The 21,151-nt window shown below is 42.1% G+C and overlaps 1 protein-coding gene across 1 annotated transcript; it reads left to right on the top strand.

Annotated features, from left to right (window-relative positions):
• Window positions 1-486: 486 nt before the first annotated feature.
• On the top strand, window positions 487-20,100 carry LOC140465017 (CD83 antigen-like). The gene is made up of 5 exons (XM_072560807.1): window positions 487-659; window positions 873-997; window positions 10,913-11,141; window positions 16,212-16,318; window positions 19,904-20,100. The coding sequence occupies exons 1-5, from the start codon at window positions 602-604 to the stop codon at window positions 19,997-19,999; spliced, it is 615 nt and encodes a 204-aa protein (XP_072416908.1). The 5' UTR covers window positions 487-601; the 3' UTR covers window positions 20,000-20,100.
• Window positions 20,101-21,151: the final 1,051 nt, after the last annotated feature.

Here is a 21,151-nt window from a genome sequence, read left to right on the forward strand (position 1 = left end):
TCTCGCCCCCACTCAAACAGACCCGGACCCCAACCCAATTTCTCCACTTACGCCCGGCTAAAAGCAGGAGCAGGAGCAATTTTGCGTGCAGCCGTTGCATCATTCATATACAAAATGAAGTATAACACTACTTCCGGAACTGAAAAATGTGTTGCTGGAAAAGCGCAGCAGGTCAGGCAGCTAAAAAGGAGCAGGCGAATCGAAGTTTCGGGCATAAGCCCTTCTTCGGCCGAAATGTCGATTCTCCTGCCCCTTGGATGCTTGCCTGATCTGCTGCGCTTTTCCAGCAACACGTGTTTCACCTCTGATCTGCAGTCCTCACTTTCTCCTAGTACTTCCGGGACTGTGTTTACCCCGTCTTTCACAACAAAAAAATGAAATACTTTCACAAAATAAGTAATACGCTCAATAAATAAACATCTTCGTCGAGTGAAGCCAATTATCCGAACTTTCAACTGTCAATAGATTAAATTTTCTCAACGGCTTTAAGACGAAAACAGGAAATGAACTTTACACAACGTTAGCTGTTTACCGCAGAGCTTTGGCTCTCCCGGAGATTAGCCAAAAACCTTGCTGTTTCTCGACATAATGTTTTAAAGGAATGTGTTCTGAAGGAATGGCGTTTCATTTGAAGCAATATTGGTTTCTAGCTGTTCAAGGTAAATGTATGATTGCGTAGTTCTAAGAAAATAATTGTTGTAGACAATGGCCGCGTTTTCTGCCGCACCCTGTCGTGGGTAAATGTGAAACAGATAGGTTCAACTACTACTTGTTTTGAACGTCAGCTTCCTTATCAATGATCAATAGTATTTAATGCTAAGTTTATACGAGTTTTGTACATTATCTGAGCTTTGGTATTCCTCATTCTGCAGGACTGGTGTTCGTGGCGACGGAACCCGTACTCGAAGTCACAGTAAAATGTGGAGAAACAGCAAGGTTGCCCTGTAAAGCTGAGTATGAAGTTGGAGTTCAGTACAGGGCTCTCAGCTGGTATAAGGTGAAGATAATGTACTTAGGTCAAATTTAAGCTGTTCGTCTGCAGGGTCTTATGATGTTTTGCTGTGTTTTATATAAATACACGCCTATATAAATATAAATACACAAGATTAAATATTACAAGACAATATCATAAGAAACAGTCCTAAAACTATTAACTCCTTCCAAACATTTTTAATATTGACGTGGGGGTGCCCCTGTTGAACTAGAGTGGACAAAGAAATAAGTCACACCAGGTTATAATTCAACATGTTTATTTGAAATCACAAGCTTCAGAAACGCAGCCCCTTTGTATGATCTACCAATCTTTAGAATCGTATGGAACAGGGCTAATCTGTAGATAGGTCAGCGATCAAATGTTTCAAGGTACCAGCAATCAAATATGGCAGTAAATTGGGGTAATTCCGACTACGCTGTTTCACTGCACCAGTCGATGGCGTTCAGGCCGAATGACTGGGAGTTGCACTTCCTTTGTCTAGAAGAATTAATATTGGTCCTACAACAGTCAAATAATATTCCCCCCAGCAGATTTACAGCCCCCCCCCCTGCTGAAGATAAAAAAGTGTACGTCGTGTAATTCAGTAAAACATAAAAATTTGAGGCGGGACAGGACAGAGTAAAAATCTCAACCGGTCTGAAGTAGACGTGCAGGGAGGTTGACCCCCTATTTTTGGGAGAGGATGCAACCCAAACTGGCAGGGACGGGGCAACAAGGTCACAACAGCCCAGGAGAAATAAACTGCACAGATAAGGAGCAGCGAACAGTACCAACGACAAGGAACAATATGGAGGGAGAGAGGAGGAAGTGGAAGCACAAACAGACTTGAATCTACGTGTTCATGGGCAGGATTTTGCAGAATGTCAAGCAAAAACTGTCGAATCATGTTATTATAGTAGCTCTAGGAAGACCACACAGGCTGGAAACAAAACATTGCTGGCGACAGTATGTTCAGGGGGATAAGGAATGAAAAAGATCGGTTCTTCCGAGATTCCATTTCTGCTTCTATGGGCGGGGTTCCACATTTCTGGCCGGGACTTGCATCTCTTCAGAAATGCAGAGTTTATTTGAATTCTCAGTAGCGCAGGATTGACAAGACTTTATTACCTTACGTACTGAAAAGCTTTGAGGCCTCGCGATATTTAAATAGCGTTTTAGTATGTCAGTGAATGAGGCGGGTTGCTTAGGTGATCAGATGGGGGCAGGAGAGGAGGAAATGTTGGGTTTTCTAAAAGTTGGAGATGGTTTTATAAAATTTTATTAAAAAATAGATTTTTAAATATTACAAATACAAAACAATGCATTTCAAAACAGTACAAAACTAAACCCAAATAATAAAACAAATTCCCCAACCCACCTTCCTGTACGAATGTATAAACATATATAGAAGTAGAAAATTTAAAAAAAAAACTAAACTAGCTATTTAACGAAATAAATAAATATCTAACAACAAACAAATAAATAAATAGTAATAACTCAGCCCAGCCAAACAAAACACTCATACATTCATAGTTCCTCCTCCCCGGATATTGGACTCATGAAACGCAATCGTTACAGCTATAAAAAGGCCCTTGTTATTGTGGCAGATAAATCTGTGTCCAGGTATTTCAAAAAGGGTTGCCATCTCTTGTAGATATTCTCAGTTTTGTGGTGTACCATATTTGTGAGAAAATCCAGGGGAATATGCTCCATAACAATCTTCCGTCACACCTAGAAGATATTCTTTCTTGCACAGAATGTAAGAATATTTAAAAGTTTTTTCTTATACGCGTTTGCAGGAAATACAATGGGTAGGCCCAAAAGGAGAGAAATACACCTACACCACCTCTACACCTAAAATCCTCTCCATTGCACCCACCACAGCACTCCAATACGTTTGAAGCCTGTCACAAGACCAAAGACAATGGGTACGAGTACCCGTACAGACCTTGCACTTGGGACATGCTGAAGACACCCCTGGTTTAAATTTTGACAAACGGTCTGGGGCTAAGTGGACCCTGTGGAGAATCTTTAACTGTAAAGCATGGGTCCTACTGCAAATTGATATCTTCCTTGCATTCTCCCAAATATCCTCCCATGCCTCTGAAGAAACTTCAACACCCAGCTCTCTTTCCCACATCTTGCAGAGTTGATCAGACTCATCTAAGGTGGCACCCCCTAATTGGTGATATAAAGTACTGACAGAGTGTGTACTCTTAGCCCTTAGTACCCCTCTTTCTATTTCAGATTTGTAGGGATCAGTCAAAAGTGTGTTTTTTTTGAATAAATTCTCTAACTTGAAAAAAAAACGAAAGAGGTCTCTATTGGGTAACTTGTACTTCCGTACTAACTGATCGAAGGACATCATTACATCTCCCTCAAATAAATCACCCATGGAAGGTATACCCCTAGCTGCCCAACATTTAAATCCTGAATCTATCATACCTGGTTGAAAACCCAGCATACTTACTAAAGGCGTAAACAAAGATGTTTTGCCAATATTACCTTCCCTCCGCCAAATTGCCCTCCATGCTTTAATGGTATTGATGACGATTGAGTTATGGCAATATTCCCTAAGTGTCCTCACCTTGTCCAAAAACAGCGAACTGGTAAGGGGGCACCTTGCCTGGGAGACTTCAATATCTAGCCATATTGAAAGAGGGTCTCCACAAACCCAATCACTCACATAGGTCAAAAGTGACCACCTAAATGGGAATCTATAGTCACTCTCAAGAGCCAACTCTTTCGTAAGACCACCCATAGGCATAGCCTCTGATTTAGCAAAATTAATCTTCTATCCTGAAAAAGCGCCAAACGCGTGAATGCATTGTATCAGGCAAGGCACTGAGACTGCTGGATTTGTCAAGAAAATTAGAAAATCATCTGCATACAGCAAGATCTTATGTAATTTTGACCCCACTTCTGGAGGTGATATACTGAGATCCCCACGAATGGCCTCTGCCAACGGTTCAATCACCAACGTAAAAAGTAATGGTGAAAGGGGACAGCCCTGCTGGCTGCCCCTAGAAATATTAAAATTGCTTGATTGCACCCCCTTGGTAATGACCGCTGCGAGAAGTACACTGTAGAGAACCTTTACCCATCTTATGAAAACTTCGCCCAGACCAAACTGGTACAGCCACACAACTCAGTCAAATTCTTTATTCTGCATCTAAAGAAATCACCAATCCCTGTATTGACTGCTGTCGGCATGCTTGAATTACGTTAAGCAGCCTCCTAACATTATTGGAGGATCTGCGACCCTTTATGAAGCCTGTCTGATCCTCTTTAATAATAGAGGGTAACACAGTCTCCAGCCTTAACACGAGAGCCTTAGAGAGGATCTTAAAGTCCACACTTATGAGCGAGATGGGCCTGTATGAAGCACAGTCTTCCGGATCCTTCCCTTTTTTAAGGATAAGTGAAATACTGGCCTCTCTCAGAGATGGTGGGAGACAATCATGACTGTATGAATCATTAAACATATTCCGCATCAGGCCTGACAGTATACTTATAAATTCCTTATAGAATTCACTGGGAAGTCCGTCAAGACCGGGCACCTTTCCATTCTAAAGCTACCTCACAGCTTCCTGCACTTCTTGCTCTGATAATAGGGCATTGAGAAAGGACTGTTGTTCGGGAGTCACACCTGGGAGCTTCAGATCTCTAAAAGAAGGATTCCATTTTGGCCTGCCACTCCTCACAACTCTCAGACTGAGATAACTTAGAGTAGAGTCTCTGGAATGCCACATTAATCTTTTTAGAATCACATGTTAGGTTCCCAGACCCTTCCCTAATCATTGTAATGGTTTGTGGGGCACTTCTCTTTCTGGCAAGGTATGCTAAGTATTTGCCTGCTTGTCACTATGCTCGTATAACCTTTGCTTTGCAAAAGCCAGCTCCTTCTTTGCCATCTGCCTGAGCACGGAATTTAGTGCAGACCACAGTGCCATAATTCTCTGTAGTTTGACCAATGAGGGTCTGTCAAAATAGGCCTTCTCGGCTGCCTTCAACCGTGCTTCAAGGAGACGTTGCTGCTCACCCTTCTGCCGTTTCCTACTGGTGGAATATGAAATAACTAACCCTCTGGCATAAGCTTTAGCAGTTTCCCAGAGAACAGATGAGCTATCAACCGAGCCTATGTTGATGTCTAGGAATGCCTGAAATTTCCTAGAGAAATACTCCACAAACTTACTGTCCATAAGAATAAAGGGGTCCATTCACCAGTACCTTGAATCCACTGTAATCCTTAATCTTAACCAGGAGGTACACTGGAGCATGATCAGAGATGGCAATATTACCAATCATACAGAATGCCACCAGATCCAGGGTTACTGCAGGGGTCAGAGAAAAAAAAAAATCAATCCTCGTGTGACATCAATGCGGATTGAAGAAAAACGTGAAATCCCTACCTGTCGGGTGGAGACACCTCCAGACATCCACCAACCCTAACTCCCCACACAAACCCAAGAACTGTTTAGTTTGCGCAGAGGGTATTGAGGGACCTTTAGGCAACCTGTCTACTGTGGGGTCCATGAGGCAGTTAAAATTTCCCCCTATAATGATGTGCCAAGACTTGAGACTTATCAGTTTAGAAAAAGCATCTACCAAGAATTTAAGAGGATGAGCTGGGGGACAATAAACATTTAAAATACCATATTCTTCCCCATTTATCAAGGCTTTAAGAATTAGAAACCTCATGTGTCTTTAACACATTCCAACAATTTAAATGAGAGATTTTTCCTAACCAATATAGCCACTCCCCTACTTCTGGTATTAAAATGATGAAAAGTTAACTCGGTCAAAGCCATTCTGCCCTAATTTCAGGTGCTCCTTGTCATCCAAATGTGTCTCCTGTAACAAAGCAATATCCACCTTCTCCTTTCTCAGACTCAAGAGTACCTCTTCCTCTTAACTGGTGATATTCCAGGTACACTATTTAATCAAATCATTAGCCATAATCTTCTGCAATTACATTTAAATTCCAGAGAGGAGGAACTCGAACCACAAATTGTTGAGCCTTTGTGTCGCATGGTCCATCAAATATAAAGACTACATAAACTAAAACCACGACATTTAACAAACATACAAATTAAAAATAAAAAACAACAAAAACCAGAAAACAAGTCAACATATAAAGCGCCAATAGCGCCGAGTAGGGGAACTCACCCCCTGCCCGGAGGGGGCAACTACCCATCCCGAACTGCCCATAAATAGGCATCTAACCATCTCAACCACCTTCACTTCTCCCAACTAGAGCCGCTTCGTAAGCACAAGCTAAAAAGAATAAACACCCCATAGAATATCAATATGAATTTTAAAAATTCTTTTATTAAAAAAAAGGGGAATAAATACCCCAACCCATCCTTTGGTATGTCCTATCTTAGAAATTTAAAATGTACATCTTAACTACCGCCAGGCATAGTTTGAACCAAATTATCATCAATAGAGGAAAACAAAAGGGGGGAAAACAAAGCTCCAACCGGATTTCCTCCATTTCTTTTATAGAATGATAAACACATACCCAAGCAACAATATTTATATATACTACAACTGTTTAAATTCGGTTAGTTTGTCCACAAAGTCTCTTGCCTTCTCCTATGTGTCACAGAGATGCATGGATCCATCTAAGGTGATCCGAACCACTGCCGGATATCTCAGGGAGTAATGAATCCCAAGCTCCTTCAATCTTCTCTTGACACCATCATACGATTTTCGTTTCTGGATCACCGCCGCTGAAAAGTCCTGAAAAAGCATGATCTTAGACCCCTCGTAAATTAGGGCCTTTGGATCCTTCCCCTCTAGTCTGGAAGTCTCCATGACACTCTCCTTATCCCTCACCAGGAATGGACGAGGGCGTTGACCCAGACCCGACCTCCGCGCTGCGACCGGGTGAGCCCTCTCTATCTTCAATCCTCTCATGCCAGTCTCCAAGTCAAGGAATTTCAGAAGCCAATCTTCAATAAATTCCACAGGCCGCTCACCTTCCTTACCCTCAGGCAGACCAATGATCTGAATGTTTTTTCTCCTGCCCCTGTTTTCAAGATCATCCACTTGGTCACGCAAACTACAAACCTGCGTCTTCAGGGCTTGGATCTCATCCTTGGATGAACTGGCATCAGCTTCCACCACTGTGACCCTGTGCTCCACCTCATCCGTCCTCTACTCCAGGTCTCCCAGCTGCTGCTCATGCTTCTGCAGCATGAGAGAGACTGGAGCCAGTTTCTCTTCAATCTGTTTCCCGAACATCTCGCGAGATTTCGAGAGCTGGTTCACCAGGTCCTGGAGAGTAATCTGCTCTGAGGCTGCTGCAGGCTGAGCTGCAGACCCGGCCTCAGATGCTCCTCCTCCCTTTTTAGGCATTTCTGGACAGCTGAAAATACAGGTAAGTCAATTTTTAAATGTTTCTTGGGGCTCCACAATCTTTCCAACGCCCCAAGAAAACCTGATGACCTGGGCTGGGCGGGTTAAAGGACCGTCCTGCTCCTGCTGCGATGCGAAGCTCTGCAGTGTGATCTTCTCAGATCGCCGCCATCTTAGATCCCCGGAGATGGTTTTAGTCTGTCTCATATTTTCTGTGAGAGGACCCAGGGAAGCAAACCCGAACCTGTTAATATTTATTGCTGATTCAGCGGTTTAAACTTACTGGGCATTTTGGAAATTAATTCACAAAATATGGGTGTCACTGTCTGAGCCGGCATTTATTATCCATTCCAGCTTGTAACGAAATCAGGATCTGAGTGGGTCTGGCAGAACTAAGTGCTGCTTGATAGCATCGTCCTCACTTTCTCTTCAGAATCTATTGCCTTCAGTAGACGCCAAGGTGCCAGAAGAGATCAGAAGCACAGAATCTGACGACTACATCCCTTTTCCTGAATTTCACAGCATACATTTCAACTTGTCATGGCACAGCAGTTGAAAACCACTGGCTTAGCTAATGGTACCTGCATGCTGTGAATGAATATTTTAAAAAATAATTCTGATTAAAACTCTTCTGTATTTTATAGCTAATTCTGTTAAATATAACCTGTGAGCTACTCACCCTGAATGGACACCTTCACCTAGCTTGGTGAACTTAACATAATATTGCAACAAGGTAAAACCAGGATGTTAACGAGGGAGGAGAACTTGGTTGCAGTATGCCAAATTACTTCTATTTTCTACTCAAGTAGCCCTATAAATATGATTTAAAATTCATTTTACAGAATCTCTGCATTTATTATAGGTATAAAATGGTAGCGAAGTCATGGCACATATTTTTCTTGTTATATACTAGATAGCAATTGGAGTTTCTTTTTTATTAAATGGGGGCCTCTGTCTGAATTGGCCTATGGTTTCTCTGCCTTGAAGTAGGCCCCTGTAAAAATGGAGTCTGCATTGACAAGATACGAGGACTCAGTGGTGAGGGGATCGGTGGAAGTGAGATGGCACCATAGAATGGGGACTTTTGTTCCAGCAGCACGTTGAAGGGAACTCCGGCTGGCTGCCAGGTCCTTGCAAAGCACTTAACAAGAAGAACTGTAAAGTTGAACATTTTTTCTTTGTTCTGCTGCCTTTATATCACCTGATGAAGGAGCGTCGCTCCGAAAGCTAGTGTGCTTCCAATTAAACCTGTTGGACTATAACCTGGTGTTGTGTGATTTTTAACTTTATATTCCATGTTTGGAGAATGGCAACACTCTTCACTCTATTTTGTAACAAAACACACATGACATTAAATAAATCAAATCAAATAATTTGGGTGCAAACTGGTCCTGTACCAAACCAGTTAACCAGCATTATTAGGCATTATTCACAGGTAAGTCTACTGAATTCATTTTCAGACTGTTTCTGCTCCTTGAAAAATCATTCTGGTCCTTCTGTTTACTATGATGAGTACTGTCAAATCTAGTCCTGTTTGAGTGATTGTACATTGGTAACATCAGAGAGTTCACTTTCAGGCTTTTTCATTGGATAGAACCAAAATGCTGTTTAACTGGTTTGGTACAAGGACCAGTTTGCACCCAAATTATTTGATTTTTTTAATTTAATGTCATGTGTTTTGTTACAAAATAGAGTGAATAGTGTTGCCATTCTCCAGCACCATCTTAACATGCTAAAAAATAAACCAAACATGGAATATAAAGGCAGCAGAACAAAGAAAAAATGTTCAACTTTACAGTTCTTCTTGTTAAGTGCTTTAAAGCAAGGACCTGGCAGCCAGCCAGGAGTTCCCTTCACCACTGAGTCCTCGTATCTAGTCAATGCAGACTCCATTGATGCTGCCAAGTATTGCACTGGCTCAAATTCAACTCTGTCACCACCATGAGTCTGCTCTGGGTCCACCTTGCTGAGGCAGCTGCTGCCACCGGGTCTTTTACCAGGCCCAAACTCGCCTCCATCTCCAAGAATCCACAATGGATGCAAAATCCGCCGGGAACCCAAACTTGCCTCTGCTGCAGCAGCCGTGAGTTGGAGCTAGGATCTCCTTGATAATGCAGAAGCTGTCGGGAACCCAAACCTGCCTCTGATGCCCACACCGCGAGCCTGCCTTTCTGGGCCCACTCACAACCATTGATGACATTGCTGCAACCGAGCTCCTCAACAAGAGTTAAGTAAAAGAAAAGAAAATAGAAAGTGAAGCAGATGGACATGGATGAGCCCCAAGCTCAGAAGCCCAACTCCAAAATCCGATGAGCAGGAGTAAGCGATTCAGCCTTTTGAATTTGCTCAGCTCCAATGCAGTTAGATCATTACTGATTTTTTCATATACTTTCCTTATACCCACTGATGTTTGTAATATGTGGAAATCTATTACTATCTGTCCTGAACATGGTCAATCATGAATCCCTAATGTGGAAATAGGCCTTTCGACCGAACAAGTCCACATTGATCCTCCAAAGAGTAACCCACCTAGACCCATTCCCCTATCCTATATCTACCTCTGACTAATGCCCCTAACCTACACATCCCTGAACACCAAGAGCATTTCAACATGGCCAGTTCACCTAACCTGCACATCCTTGGATTGTGGGAGGAAACTGGAATACCCGGAAGAAACCCACGCAAACACTGGGTGAATGTGCAAACTCCACACAGCCCAAGGCTGGGATGGTCCCTGGCACTGTGAGGCAGCAGTGCTAACCACTGAGTCCCAGCACCGCAAATACTGACTGTGGTAAAGACTGACAGAATCTCCACATCTCTTAAGTCAAAGAATTTCAATGGTTCACCACCCTCTAAGTAAAGAAATCTGACTTCAGTCCTAAGTGACCTATCTTGTTCTGTGACTTATCCTTGAGTTCTAGAACCACCTTCCCCACCCATTGCAGGGAAATCATCCCACACTTCCCTTATCAATCCCTGTAAAAGTTTTGTGTTTAATAAGTTTACCTCTCTTGGTCTCCAATATTTGACAAAGCAGTCCCCTTGATTACCACTATATCCACAAGCATCTTTTCCCTCCACCACCTGTGCTCAGCAGCAGCAGTATGTACTATCTACAATACACACTGCAGAAATTCACCAAAATCCTAAGGTTGCACCTTCCAAATCCACAACCATTTCCATCCAGAAGGACAAGGGCAACAGGTACATGGGAAAACCACAACTTGCAAATTCCCCCCCAAACCACTCACCATCCTGACTTGGACATATATCGCCATTCCTTCTGTTATTGGATCAAAATCCTGGAATTTACATGACCTTAGCATAGGACCTTGGATATACTGATATATTTTTATATAATCTAAGTAACTTATAATCTTATCCTGTACTAGTTATTAGTCAACTAATCAATAGATTGCCTTAAGAAAATAATGTTAAAACAATATGAATATGTTAAGTGCTGATGATAATCTTCAGACTGTAGTTTCTGGTCTCCGAATATCCAAAGCTGGTATTTTTATTATTAGGTTTGCCAATGAACTGCTAGTGAAAATAATTATTTTACTTCTACAGATCACTGATGATGGAGTTGGTTTAACAGGAATCGTTCAAAAGGATTTCAGAGAGAACATTGCCAGGAAGTATCTGGGTTTTAACAGATCAGTTGAATTAGCTTCTGAACTACCCTTTTCCCTGATTATTCACAACATCTCCAGTGAAGACTTTGGAACATATCAGTGTTCATTGTGGGCGCCTCTTGGAAAACGAAACAGAGAAGCAGATATCTACCTCAGGGAAGTGGGTCAGTATATTACTGTGCTTTGATTATGAATTATCCTATTGTGGCTTGCCTCTTTCTGCATTTATTATCAGTTACCTGATCCTGTAGTTGTTTTAAAGATTTAGACAACATTACAGATAATTTAAGATTTTACAGTAATCCACAATATCACATGTTAATTTTAGACTTTTTTTGTTGGATATGTACACTAGTGGCAAAGGTATATTTATCAATCAATTCAGCTACATTGAGAAGTGTTGGATGTTCACCTTGTACAGGTGATGGTGCTGCTTCAAAATTGTTGAAATACTTCTGAAGTGTAGTCACCACTCTTAAGTAGAAAATGCAGCAGCCAATTTTAGCATAGTGAAGTCTCAGCAACAGGAATGTGAAAGAGCAGTTTTGCATAGAATTACTTCTAATGTGACAAAATGATATTGCAATTCAGAAAATGGGCCAAAAATAGTGTTGACAGTTTGTTTACTCTGCATTAAAATTATGGATACTTGATGATTGCAGTCAGCAATTTTCCTTAAATACCACCAATAATAATCTCCAGCAAGTGTTGTTTGGGCACTGTGGCTTGTCGACAGTACTTGCACTGACAATGACTTATATAGCACCTTTATGTAGTAAAATATTCTCTACTTCACGGAGCCATTACAAATCAAAGGGTACTGAGCCACATGTGAAATATTAGATCATGTAACTAACTGCTTGGTTAGGGTTGAGAATATACAGTGTCCCAACAGGGAAAAGTGGGGTATAGAGTGGATTGGTTAGGGTAAGAATTACTTGAGGACCTAGGCAGCTGAAGGCACCAATTAAAAATGGTGGTGTTCAAGATGTTGTAATTAACTGAGCGCAGAATTTTTTAAAAAATTGATTCACAGGATAGGAGTTTCCATTATTGCCCATCCCTAATTGCCCAGAGAATGGTTTTGAATCAACCTGATTGCTGTGGGTCTAGAATCCCATGTAGACCAGATCAGGTATGGATGACAGGTTTCGTTCTGTAAAGGACATTAGTGAACCAAATGAGTTTTCAGTCCATTAGACATAGGAGCAGCAGTAGGCCATTCAGCCCATTGATTTTTCTCCACATTTAATGAGATCATGGCTAATCTGATAATCCTCAACTTTACTTTCCTGATTTTTCCCATAACCCATGATTCACTTACTAATTAAAAATCTGTCTACCTCAGCTTTGAATATACCTAACATGCCAAACTCAACACCCCTCTGCAGTGAAGAATTCCACAGATTCGTGAGAGAAGATATTCCCTGTCATCTTTGTTTCAAATATGCAACCTCTTAATCTGACATTATGCTCTCTGATCCGAGACACACATTTAAGGGAAAGCAACTTCTCTGCATCAAGCTTGTTAAGCCCCCTAAAAAATCTTGTTTGTCTCAAAATGGTCACCTCTTATTCTTTTAAATACTCAGCGTCTCCTCACAAGACAGTCCCTCCATACCTGAATCAGCCTAGTGAACCTTCTCTGAACTGCCTCCAATGTCTTTCCTTAGAGAAAGGGCTCAGGTCTAATCCTGGTCTGACTGGTGCCTCCCAATTTTAATACTCCTGTAAAGGGCATAATTCCATTTGCATCCCTATAACCTGCTGAACTTGGATGCTGGAATTTTGAGCTTCATAAATGAGGACTGCCAATTCCCTCTGTTCCATAGCTTTCTGCAGTCTTTCTATATTTAAGTAACATTCAGTTCACCTTCTTTCTACCAAAGTACATAACCTCACATTTTCCTATGTTATATTCCACCTGCCAAGATTTTGCTCACTCATTTAACTTGTCCATGTCCCTCTGAGACTGTATGTGTTATCCTCACCTTCTCACCTACTTTTGTGTCATTCACAATCTTGGCTATAGTACATTCACTTTCCTCATCTAAGTCTTTAATACATATTGTAAATAATTATGGTCCCAGCACTGATCCCTGTGGCACACCACTAATGTACAGGTTGCCATCCTAAAAATGTCTCCCTGTCTATTAGTTAGCTGATCCTCTACCCAGGCTAATATATGCTTCCAACACCACAGGCTGTTATGTTATTAAGTAGCCTAACATGTGGTATGTTATCAAATGCCTTATGAAAATCCAAATATTCTACATTCACTGTTTCTCCGTTATATATCCTTATTGTTACCTCCTCAAAAATTCTCAAACTGGCCAGGCATCATTTCCCTTTCATGCAGCCATGCTGATTCTGCTTAGTCTTAATATGTATTTCTAAATGCTGTAACATTTTCCCAATAAAAGGTGTTAGACTAACTGACTTCCAGCTACCTCGGTTTTGTTTCCATCTCTTTTCCCACTTGTCAGGTTGATGTTGAGGATTTTCATATGTCATAGGGATGTACAGCACGGAAATAAACACTTCGGTTCAACTTGTCCATGCTAACCAGGATATTTTTGGATCATTGGGATCTCATCTGGGGTAGAAGTAACCTGTACAAGAAGGACAGGTTGCACCTGAATTGGAAGGGGACAGTACAGTTCAGTACAGGCCCTTCGGCCCTCAATGTTGTGCTGGCCCTTTATCCTACTCTAAGGTCAGACTAACCTACATATCCTTCATTGTACTATCATCCATGTGCCTATCCAAGGGTTGCTTAAACATCCCTGATGTGTCTGACTCAACTACCACGTATCAACCATTCTGAATAAAAAAACCTAATTTTGACATCTCCCCTAAACCTTCCTCCAATCACCCTAAAATTATGCCCCCTCATGATACACATTTCCGCCTTGGGAAAAAATCTCTGGCTATCCACTCTATCTATGCCTTTCAACATCTTGTACACCTCTATTAAGTCACCTCTCATTGTTCTTCGCTCCAATGAGAAAAGCCCTAGCTCCCACAACCTTTCTTCATAAGACACACCCTCCAGTCCAGGCAGCATCCTGGTAAATCTCCTCTGCACCCTCTCAGAAGGTTTCACATCATCCAGATGTGATGATGCGACCAGAACTGAACACAGTAGTCCAAGCGTGGTCTAACCAGGACTCTATAGAGCTGCAGCATAACCTCATGGCTCTTAAACTCAATCCCCCTGCTAATGAAAGCAAACACACCATACATCTTAACAACCTGATCAACCTGGTGGCAACTTTGAGTGATCTTTGGACATGGACCCCAAGATCCCTCTGTTCCTCCACACTGCCAAGAATCCTGTCTTTAACCCTGTGTTCTGCATTCAAATTTGACCTTCAAAAGTGAATGACTTCACACTTTGCCAGGTTGAACTCCATCTGCCACTTATCAGCCCAGTTCTGCATCCTGTCATTATTTTGTTGCAACCTACAACAGCCCTCCCACACTATCCACAATTCCACCAAACGTCATGTCATCAGCAAACTTTCTAATCCACCCTTCCACTTCCTCGTCCAAATCATTTATAAAAATCACAAAGAGCAGAGGTCCCAGAATCGATCCCCGCAGAACACCATTGATCACCGAGCTCCAGGCTGAATACTTTCCACCTACCATCACCCTCTATGGGCCAGCCAATTCTGTATCCAGACAGACAGATTTCCCTGTGTCCCATGCCTCCTTACTTTCTGAATGAGCCTACCATGGGGAACCTTATCAAACACCTTTCTAAAATCCATGTTCTACCTTCAACAATGTGTTTTGTCACATCCTCAAAGAATTCAATAAGCTTTGAGGCATGAAATGCACAAAAGGGACAGGGAATTAGAATGGTATTAGACAAGAGCTGGGATACCTAAATTGGGAACAGGTGTTCCCAGGGAAATGCACAAAAGACATGTGGTGCTTCTTAAACAACCTCCACATGTCTTTTGTCCATTTCCCTGAGAACACCTGAACCCAATTTAAGCACCCCGGTTCCTGCCTAACAGCGTTCTAATTCCCCCTTCCCCAATTGAATACTTTGCCATATCGTATACTCCTATTCCTCTCCATGTATACAGTAAAGATCAAGGAGTTGTGATCACCATCACCAAAATGCTCTCCCACCAAGAGATTGGACATCTAGCATAGTTCATTGACACACACTAAATCCAATACGGCCTCCCCTCCAGTCAGCTTATCTACATATTGCATTAGGAATCCTTCCGAGAAACACCTGACAAAAACAGCTCCATCCAAACTATTTGAACTAAGTAGGTTCCAATCAATATTAGGGAAGTTAAAGTCACCCCCCCGAGAACACCCTGTTCTACATATTTCCAAAATCTGCATTTGCAAATTACAATGGAAAAACACACCTTTCAAAGACTGCCTTATCTTCTGGGGACTAGTGCCAAAATTATAAGATCCGTCTCACAGACTAAACAAGTCATGTCTGACAAATTTGTACTCGCGGAATCATACCTTATAGTCAACATCCCAGATACCACTAACACCATCCAAGCTTGAGGAGCTTACCCAGATAGAGGGGAATTTCAAAACAAGGTCTTTGTTGTCAGATACCTACTGCCATGGTTTATGGAGGGTTTAATTGGGCAGCTGGTCTGGTGTCTGATCTTTTTGCAGTGGTGACCATTTGACAAGGGTATGGAATTTGCTCAGCATATTTCAGAGTTTCTTCTTCAATACATGTGGGATGTGGAATATTTGGCACTTGGAATAATATTTGAATAAATTTAACAATAGCAATAAATCACTTGCATTAAATGATCTACCACTTTTAGATGCACCAAGTGCCAGTGTAAGGATTTAACACCTATGTGCCATTTCTCATTTTGAAAGTAACGTATAGGAGAAAGTGAGGACTGCGGATGCTGGAAATGAGAGTCGAGAGTGTCGTGCTGGAAAAACACAGAAGGTCAGGCAGCCACTGAGGAGCAGGAGAATCGACGTTTCAGGCAATATGCCCAAAACGTTGATTCTCCTGCTTCTTGGATGCTGCCTGACCTGTTGCGCTTTTCCAGCACCACACTCTTGACCTTGAAAGTAATGTATTGCCTGGTATTCTTTCATATAACATAAACCTCCATAAAAGTGTACAATCTTGTTGATTTTCAGAGAGGCCATTCTGCCAGCTGTTGATTGGTAATTGCTTTATATTAAATATGCTAGTAAAGTACAACCTTTTAATGCAGGCATCCTTCAAACTTCAGAGAGTTTTGGACGACAGTCAACTATCTTACAAGTTGTTCTGATCACCCTGGGTTCCACACTCTTAATGCTTGTGGTTTTTCTATCCATTGTAAGTATTCAAATCATGTTGAAATATAATGAGTGAAGCTTTAATTTTTATTTTCACTAATACAGCCAGTATATCTTTAATTAAAGACCTGATCAGGTGTACCCTAGAACTCTGTAGGAAGCTAGGGAAGTGATTACTGCGCCCCTTGCTGAGATATTTGTATCATCGATAATCGTAGGTGAGGTGCCAGAAAACTGGAGGTTGGTTCACGTGGTGCCACTATTTAAGAAAGGTGGTAAGGAAAAGCAAGGGAACTATGGACTGATGAGTCTGATATCGGTGGTGGGCAAGTTGTTGGAGGGAATCCTGTGGAAACTTGAAAAGGTTCCATGCATTTGGAAAGGCAAGGACTGATTAGCGATAGTCAGCATGGCATTGTGCCTGGGGAATCATGTCTCACAAACTTGATTGAGTTTTTTGAAGTAACAAAGGTGATTGACGAGGGCAGGCATGATCTATATGGACTTCAGTAAGGCGTTCGACAAGGTTCCTCATGGTAGACAGTTTAGCAAGGTTAAATCTCAGAGTACAGGAAAAACAAGCCATTTGAATACAGGTCTGGCTTGAAGGTAGAAGACAGAGGGTGGTGATGGAGGGTTGCCTTTCAGATTGGAGACCTGTGACCAGTGGTGTGCCACAACAATCTGTGCCGTGTCCACTACTTTGCGTCATTTATGTAAATGAGTTGGATGTGAACATAAGCAGTACAGTCAATAAGTTTGCAGATGACACCAAAATTGGAGGTGTAGTGGACAGAGAAGAATGTTATCTCAGAGTACGACAGGATCTTGATCAGTTGGGCCAATGGGCTGAGGAGTGGCAGATGGGGTTTAATTTAGATAAATATAAGATGCTATGTTTTGGAAAGGCAAATCAGAGCACGACTTATACACTTAATGGTAAGGTCCTGGGGAGTGTTGCTGAACAAAGAGACCTTGGAGTCTATGTTCATAGCTCCTTGAAAATAGAGGCGTAGGTAGATAGGATGGTGAAGGCAGTGTTCGGTATGCTTTCCTTTATCGGTCAGAGCATTGAGTATAGGAGTTGCAAGGTTATGCTGCGGATGTACAGGACATTGGTTCAACCACGTTTGGAATATTTTGTGTAATTCTGGTCTCCTATCAAAAGGATAGTTGTGAAACTTGAAAAAGATTTACAAGGATGTTGCCAGGGTTGGAGAGTTTGAGCTACAGGGAGAAGCTGAATCGGCTGGGGCTGTTTTCCCTGGAACATCGGAGGCTGAGGGGTGACATTTTTAAGAGGTTTATAAAATCATGAGGGGCTTCGATGGGGTCTTTTCCCAGGGGTGGAGGAGTCCACAACTAGAAGGCATAGGTTTAGGGTGAGAGGAGAAGGATCTAACAGGGACCTAAGGGGGACCTTTAAAGTTGCAGAAATTTTTAGAAGTTTAAATGACTTGACAATTCAAAGGGAATTTAAATGTTTAGGAGCTTGACAGTTCCAATGAGTTCATCCACTTATTTTACAAACATTCATATTTAATTTTATTAATTTCCAAAGGCATAGAGAGAGAGATTCATAGAGTCCTACAGCCCAGAGACTAGCCCATTGGCCCAGAGTGGTCCATGCCGACCAAAATGTCCATCTACGCTAATTCCATTTCCCTGCACTTCGTCCACATCCTTCAATCCTTTCCTATCCAAATATTTGTCAAAATGCCTTTTAAATGTTAAAATGTACCCACCTCAACCGCTGGCTGCTCATTCCATATGCGTACAACCCTTTGTGTAAAAATGTTACCCCTCAGGTTACCTTTTATTCCTTCCCCATTAACCTTAAAATAGTCTTTGATTTCCCCAAGCCTGGGAAAAAGGCTGAGTGCATTTACCCTACCCATATCTGTCATGATCTTACACACCTCTATAAAGGTCCCCCTTGGTCTCCTACATTCTTATGAAAAAAGTCCTGGGTTGTTCAACCTCTCCACCGACATGGTGGTAGCACTGCTGCCTCACAGCGCCAGAGACCCGGGTTCAATTCCTGCCTCAGGCGACTCTCTGTGTGGAGTTTGTACATTTTCCCCGTGCCTGCAGAGGTTTCCTCCAGGTGCTCCGGTTTCCTCCCACAATCCAAAACTGTGCAGGTTAGGTGAATTGGCCATGCTAAATTGCCCGTAGTGTAGGTGAAGAGGTAAATGTAGGGGAATGGGTTTGGGTGGGTTACGCTTCGGCGGGTCAGTGTGGACTTGTTGGGCCGAAGGGCCTATTCCCACACTAAGTAATCTAATCTACACTAAACTCAGACCATTCAGTCCAGGCAACAACCTTGTAAGTTTCTTCTGCACTCTTTCCAGTTTAATACCAACCTTCTTATAAGCAAGGTGACCAAAACTGAACACAATACTCCAACTGCGGCCTCAACAATGTCCTGTAAAACTGCAATGTGACTTCCCAACTTCTATTCTCAATGCCCTGACTGATGAAAGCCAGTGTGCCAAAAGCCTTCTTCACTGCCCTGTCTACCTGTGATTTCACTTTCAGAATCTTTCCAAGGTCCCTGTGTTCCACTACACTCCTTAAGGCCTTACCATTCACCATGAAACTCCTATCTTGATTTGACTTTCCAAATTGCAAAACCTCACACTTATCTAAACTCCATTTGCTATTTCACAGCCCACATCCCCAGCTGATCAAGATTCCACTGCAATTTCTGATCATCTTTCTCACTATCCATGATACCACCTATTTTAGTATCATCTACAAACTTACTAATGGTGTCTTCTACATTTTCATCCAAATCATCGATATAGATAACTAACAGTATTGGGCCCAACACCGATCCGAGGCACTCCATTAGTCACAAGCCTCTAGTCCAACAAGCATCCTTCCTCTATTTCCCTCTGCTTCCTATCATCCAGCCAAATGATGATCCAGATTGCCAACTCCCCCTGGATTCCAAGTGATCTAACCTTCCAGAGCAGCCTAACCCTATCCAAAAAAGATACCTTGAAAAAGGTGTGTTAAACTTAGATCTGGTGCTAAGAAATGTAACGGTCATGACTCATACCATGAACATTGCATTAACAAAAACTGGATCTATTTGAAGGCAACTACACTTCTTGTATAGAGGTGCCTATCAATCATTGAGGTGCAAACAGTCCGCCTTCATTTGCCATTCAAATAGGCAAAACCATTTTCTTAAGGGAACACTCACTAGGATTCAGATGAATAGTTCAGAAAATTTGCATTTAGTCCTGTAAACAAGGATGGTGTAGCATACTTATTAATTTCATGATATAGGGATTTTTCTGAAATGATCAATAATTGATTGTAACTTGATTTACTGGAGGTTTTTTTTATATTTGACTCCTTTCTGCTGAAGTACTAATCAGTCTGCGTTTTGCAAGTGAAAGGCGTTTTTGCAGTCCATATAATGCAGATAGATGTCAGTATTATAGCCAGCAATATGTCTAGATGTTGAGCCGTAAATATAAACTCCTAAATAAGGATTTCTAGACAAGATAGATTATTGGCTGAACCTGAGACAAGATTTATAGGTCTAAAATATATGACAGTTATGAATTTAAAATTGTCTTGCTAACTTCTCTTTTTTTTTGCCCTGTAGATGTGTGCAAGAAATCATAAAATGGCTCCAAATTATCTGAAATTTACTGCAGTACAAGCAAAACCAATGGTCTGTGGAAAACTCCTCATGGCTTAAAAATAATGTGCAAAAACAATAAGTTAATGTTTGTAAAGAGCAAAACAAACAGATGTTGCATTTTGTATAACATAATTCTTTACTAAAAACTTAACCTTTTATTTTTGCATTGCTCCTGCGACTAATTCCTGGCCCTCTCCTCCTGAACCATCTCCCAATTTAGTATGATTAGGTAGGATTGAGATCTGAGCATTTTCTGTTAGAAATTTACAGGGACAATTTCAAATTCAGTAACTGCTGATGAGACCTGAGCACCTTTGTGGGCTGGATCTCTTTTGCAGCTTGCAAATACCAAGACGACATCCCACTGCCATTTCCTATTTATGATCAAGCTCTCATTTTGGGCCAGTGGTTCCAGGCCATCGTAGGTGCACAGAGCTGCCTGTGTGCACCAGGAGACCAGTTCAGACTGGACTCCATCATGACATCTGAGACTTATCCCAGAAAAATCCCGGAGTTCCTCTATGGGAATGAGGTTGAAGTCAGTGGGGGATACCAGGGAAGCCAAAACTTTGCTGGAGGCTGACTCAGCATCACATGAGCACCCATCACCAAACCCAGATCCACCTCCAGGCGATTGTCCTCAGCCACCAGCCCCTCTCCCATCATGAAAATAGAGGTTGGCCCAGTGCCACCAATTGACTCTATTCTCCATGTGACACCAACCCCAGGGTCACCAGTAGGGGCTTCTTTTGTGGACTCCAGCAGGGCATATCCTTGTTCTGTGTTATTGAGAAGCAGAGATTCAGGGACCCACTCCTCTCCTGAGAGAGAATTGTGGCCCGTCAGGTGAAAAGGTCCTCGCCCACGACCAAGGGACCCAGTAAAAGAGTCTAGGAGTGAGAAGGGAGGAAAACACCTTCCTCATCTCCACCATGCGATGACCCAGTAAGGTTTATAGTACCCACACCAGGAGCCCCCTCAGGGTGGGTGGTATTTCAGCAGTGGGAAGTCTTGCTACAACCCCCAAGCCTCTGGACCCAACAGGCTATGATGTGAGAGGGGCAAAAGGCACTGTGGATTCTTCTCTTGCAGGGAACGGCACCTCTTCATCATCATGATGATGGTCTGCTTAGCCCTGCCTCCCCTGGTGTTCTTGAGAATCTCGTGCCTTCCCACCAGCCACTCAACAAATATAGTTGGCTGGGGATG

Source organism: Chiloscyllium punctatum, chromosome 41, assembly GCF_047496795.1.
Source record: "Chiloscyllium punctatum isolate Juve2018m chromosome 41, sChiPun1.3, whole genome shotgun sequence".
NCBI lineage: Eukaryota > Metazoa > Chordata > Chondrichthyes > Orectolobiformes > Hemiscylliidae > Chiloscyllium > Chiloscyllium punctatum.

What these genes read in the sequence shown, in the direction of transcription:
- LOC140465017 (XM_072560807.1), top strand. Translation starts at nt 602, where the DNA reads ATGTGTTCTGAAGGAATGGCGTTTCATTTGAAGCAATATTGGTTTCTA. An exon ending in TTGGTTTCTAGCTGTTCAAG is followed by an intron (nt 660 to 872) that starts GTAAATGTATGA and finishes CTCATTCTGCAG; the next exon opens with GACTGGTGTTCGTGGCGACG. An exon ending in TATCTACCTCAGGGAAGTGG is followed by an intron (nt 11,142 to 16,211) that starts GTCAGTATATTA and finishes CTTTTAATGCAG; the next exon opens with GCATCCTTCAAACTTCAGAG.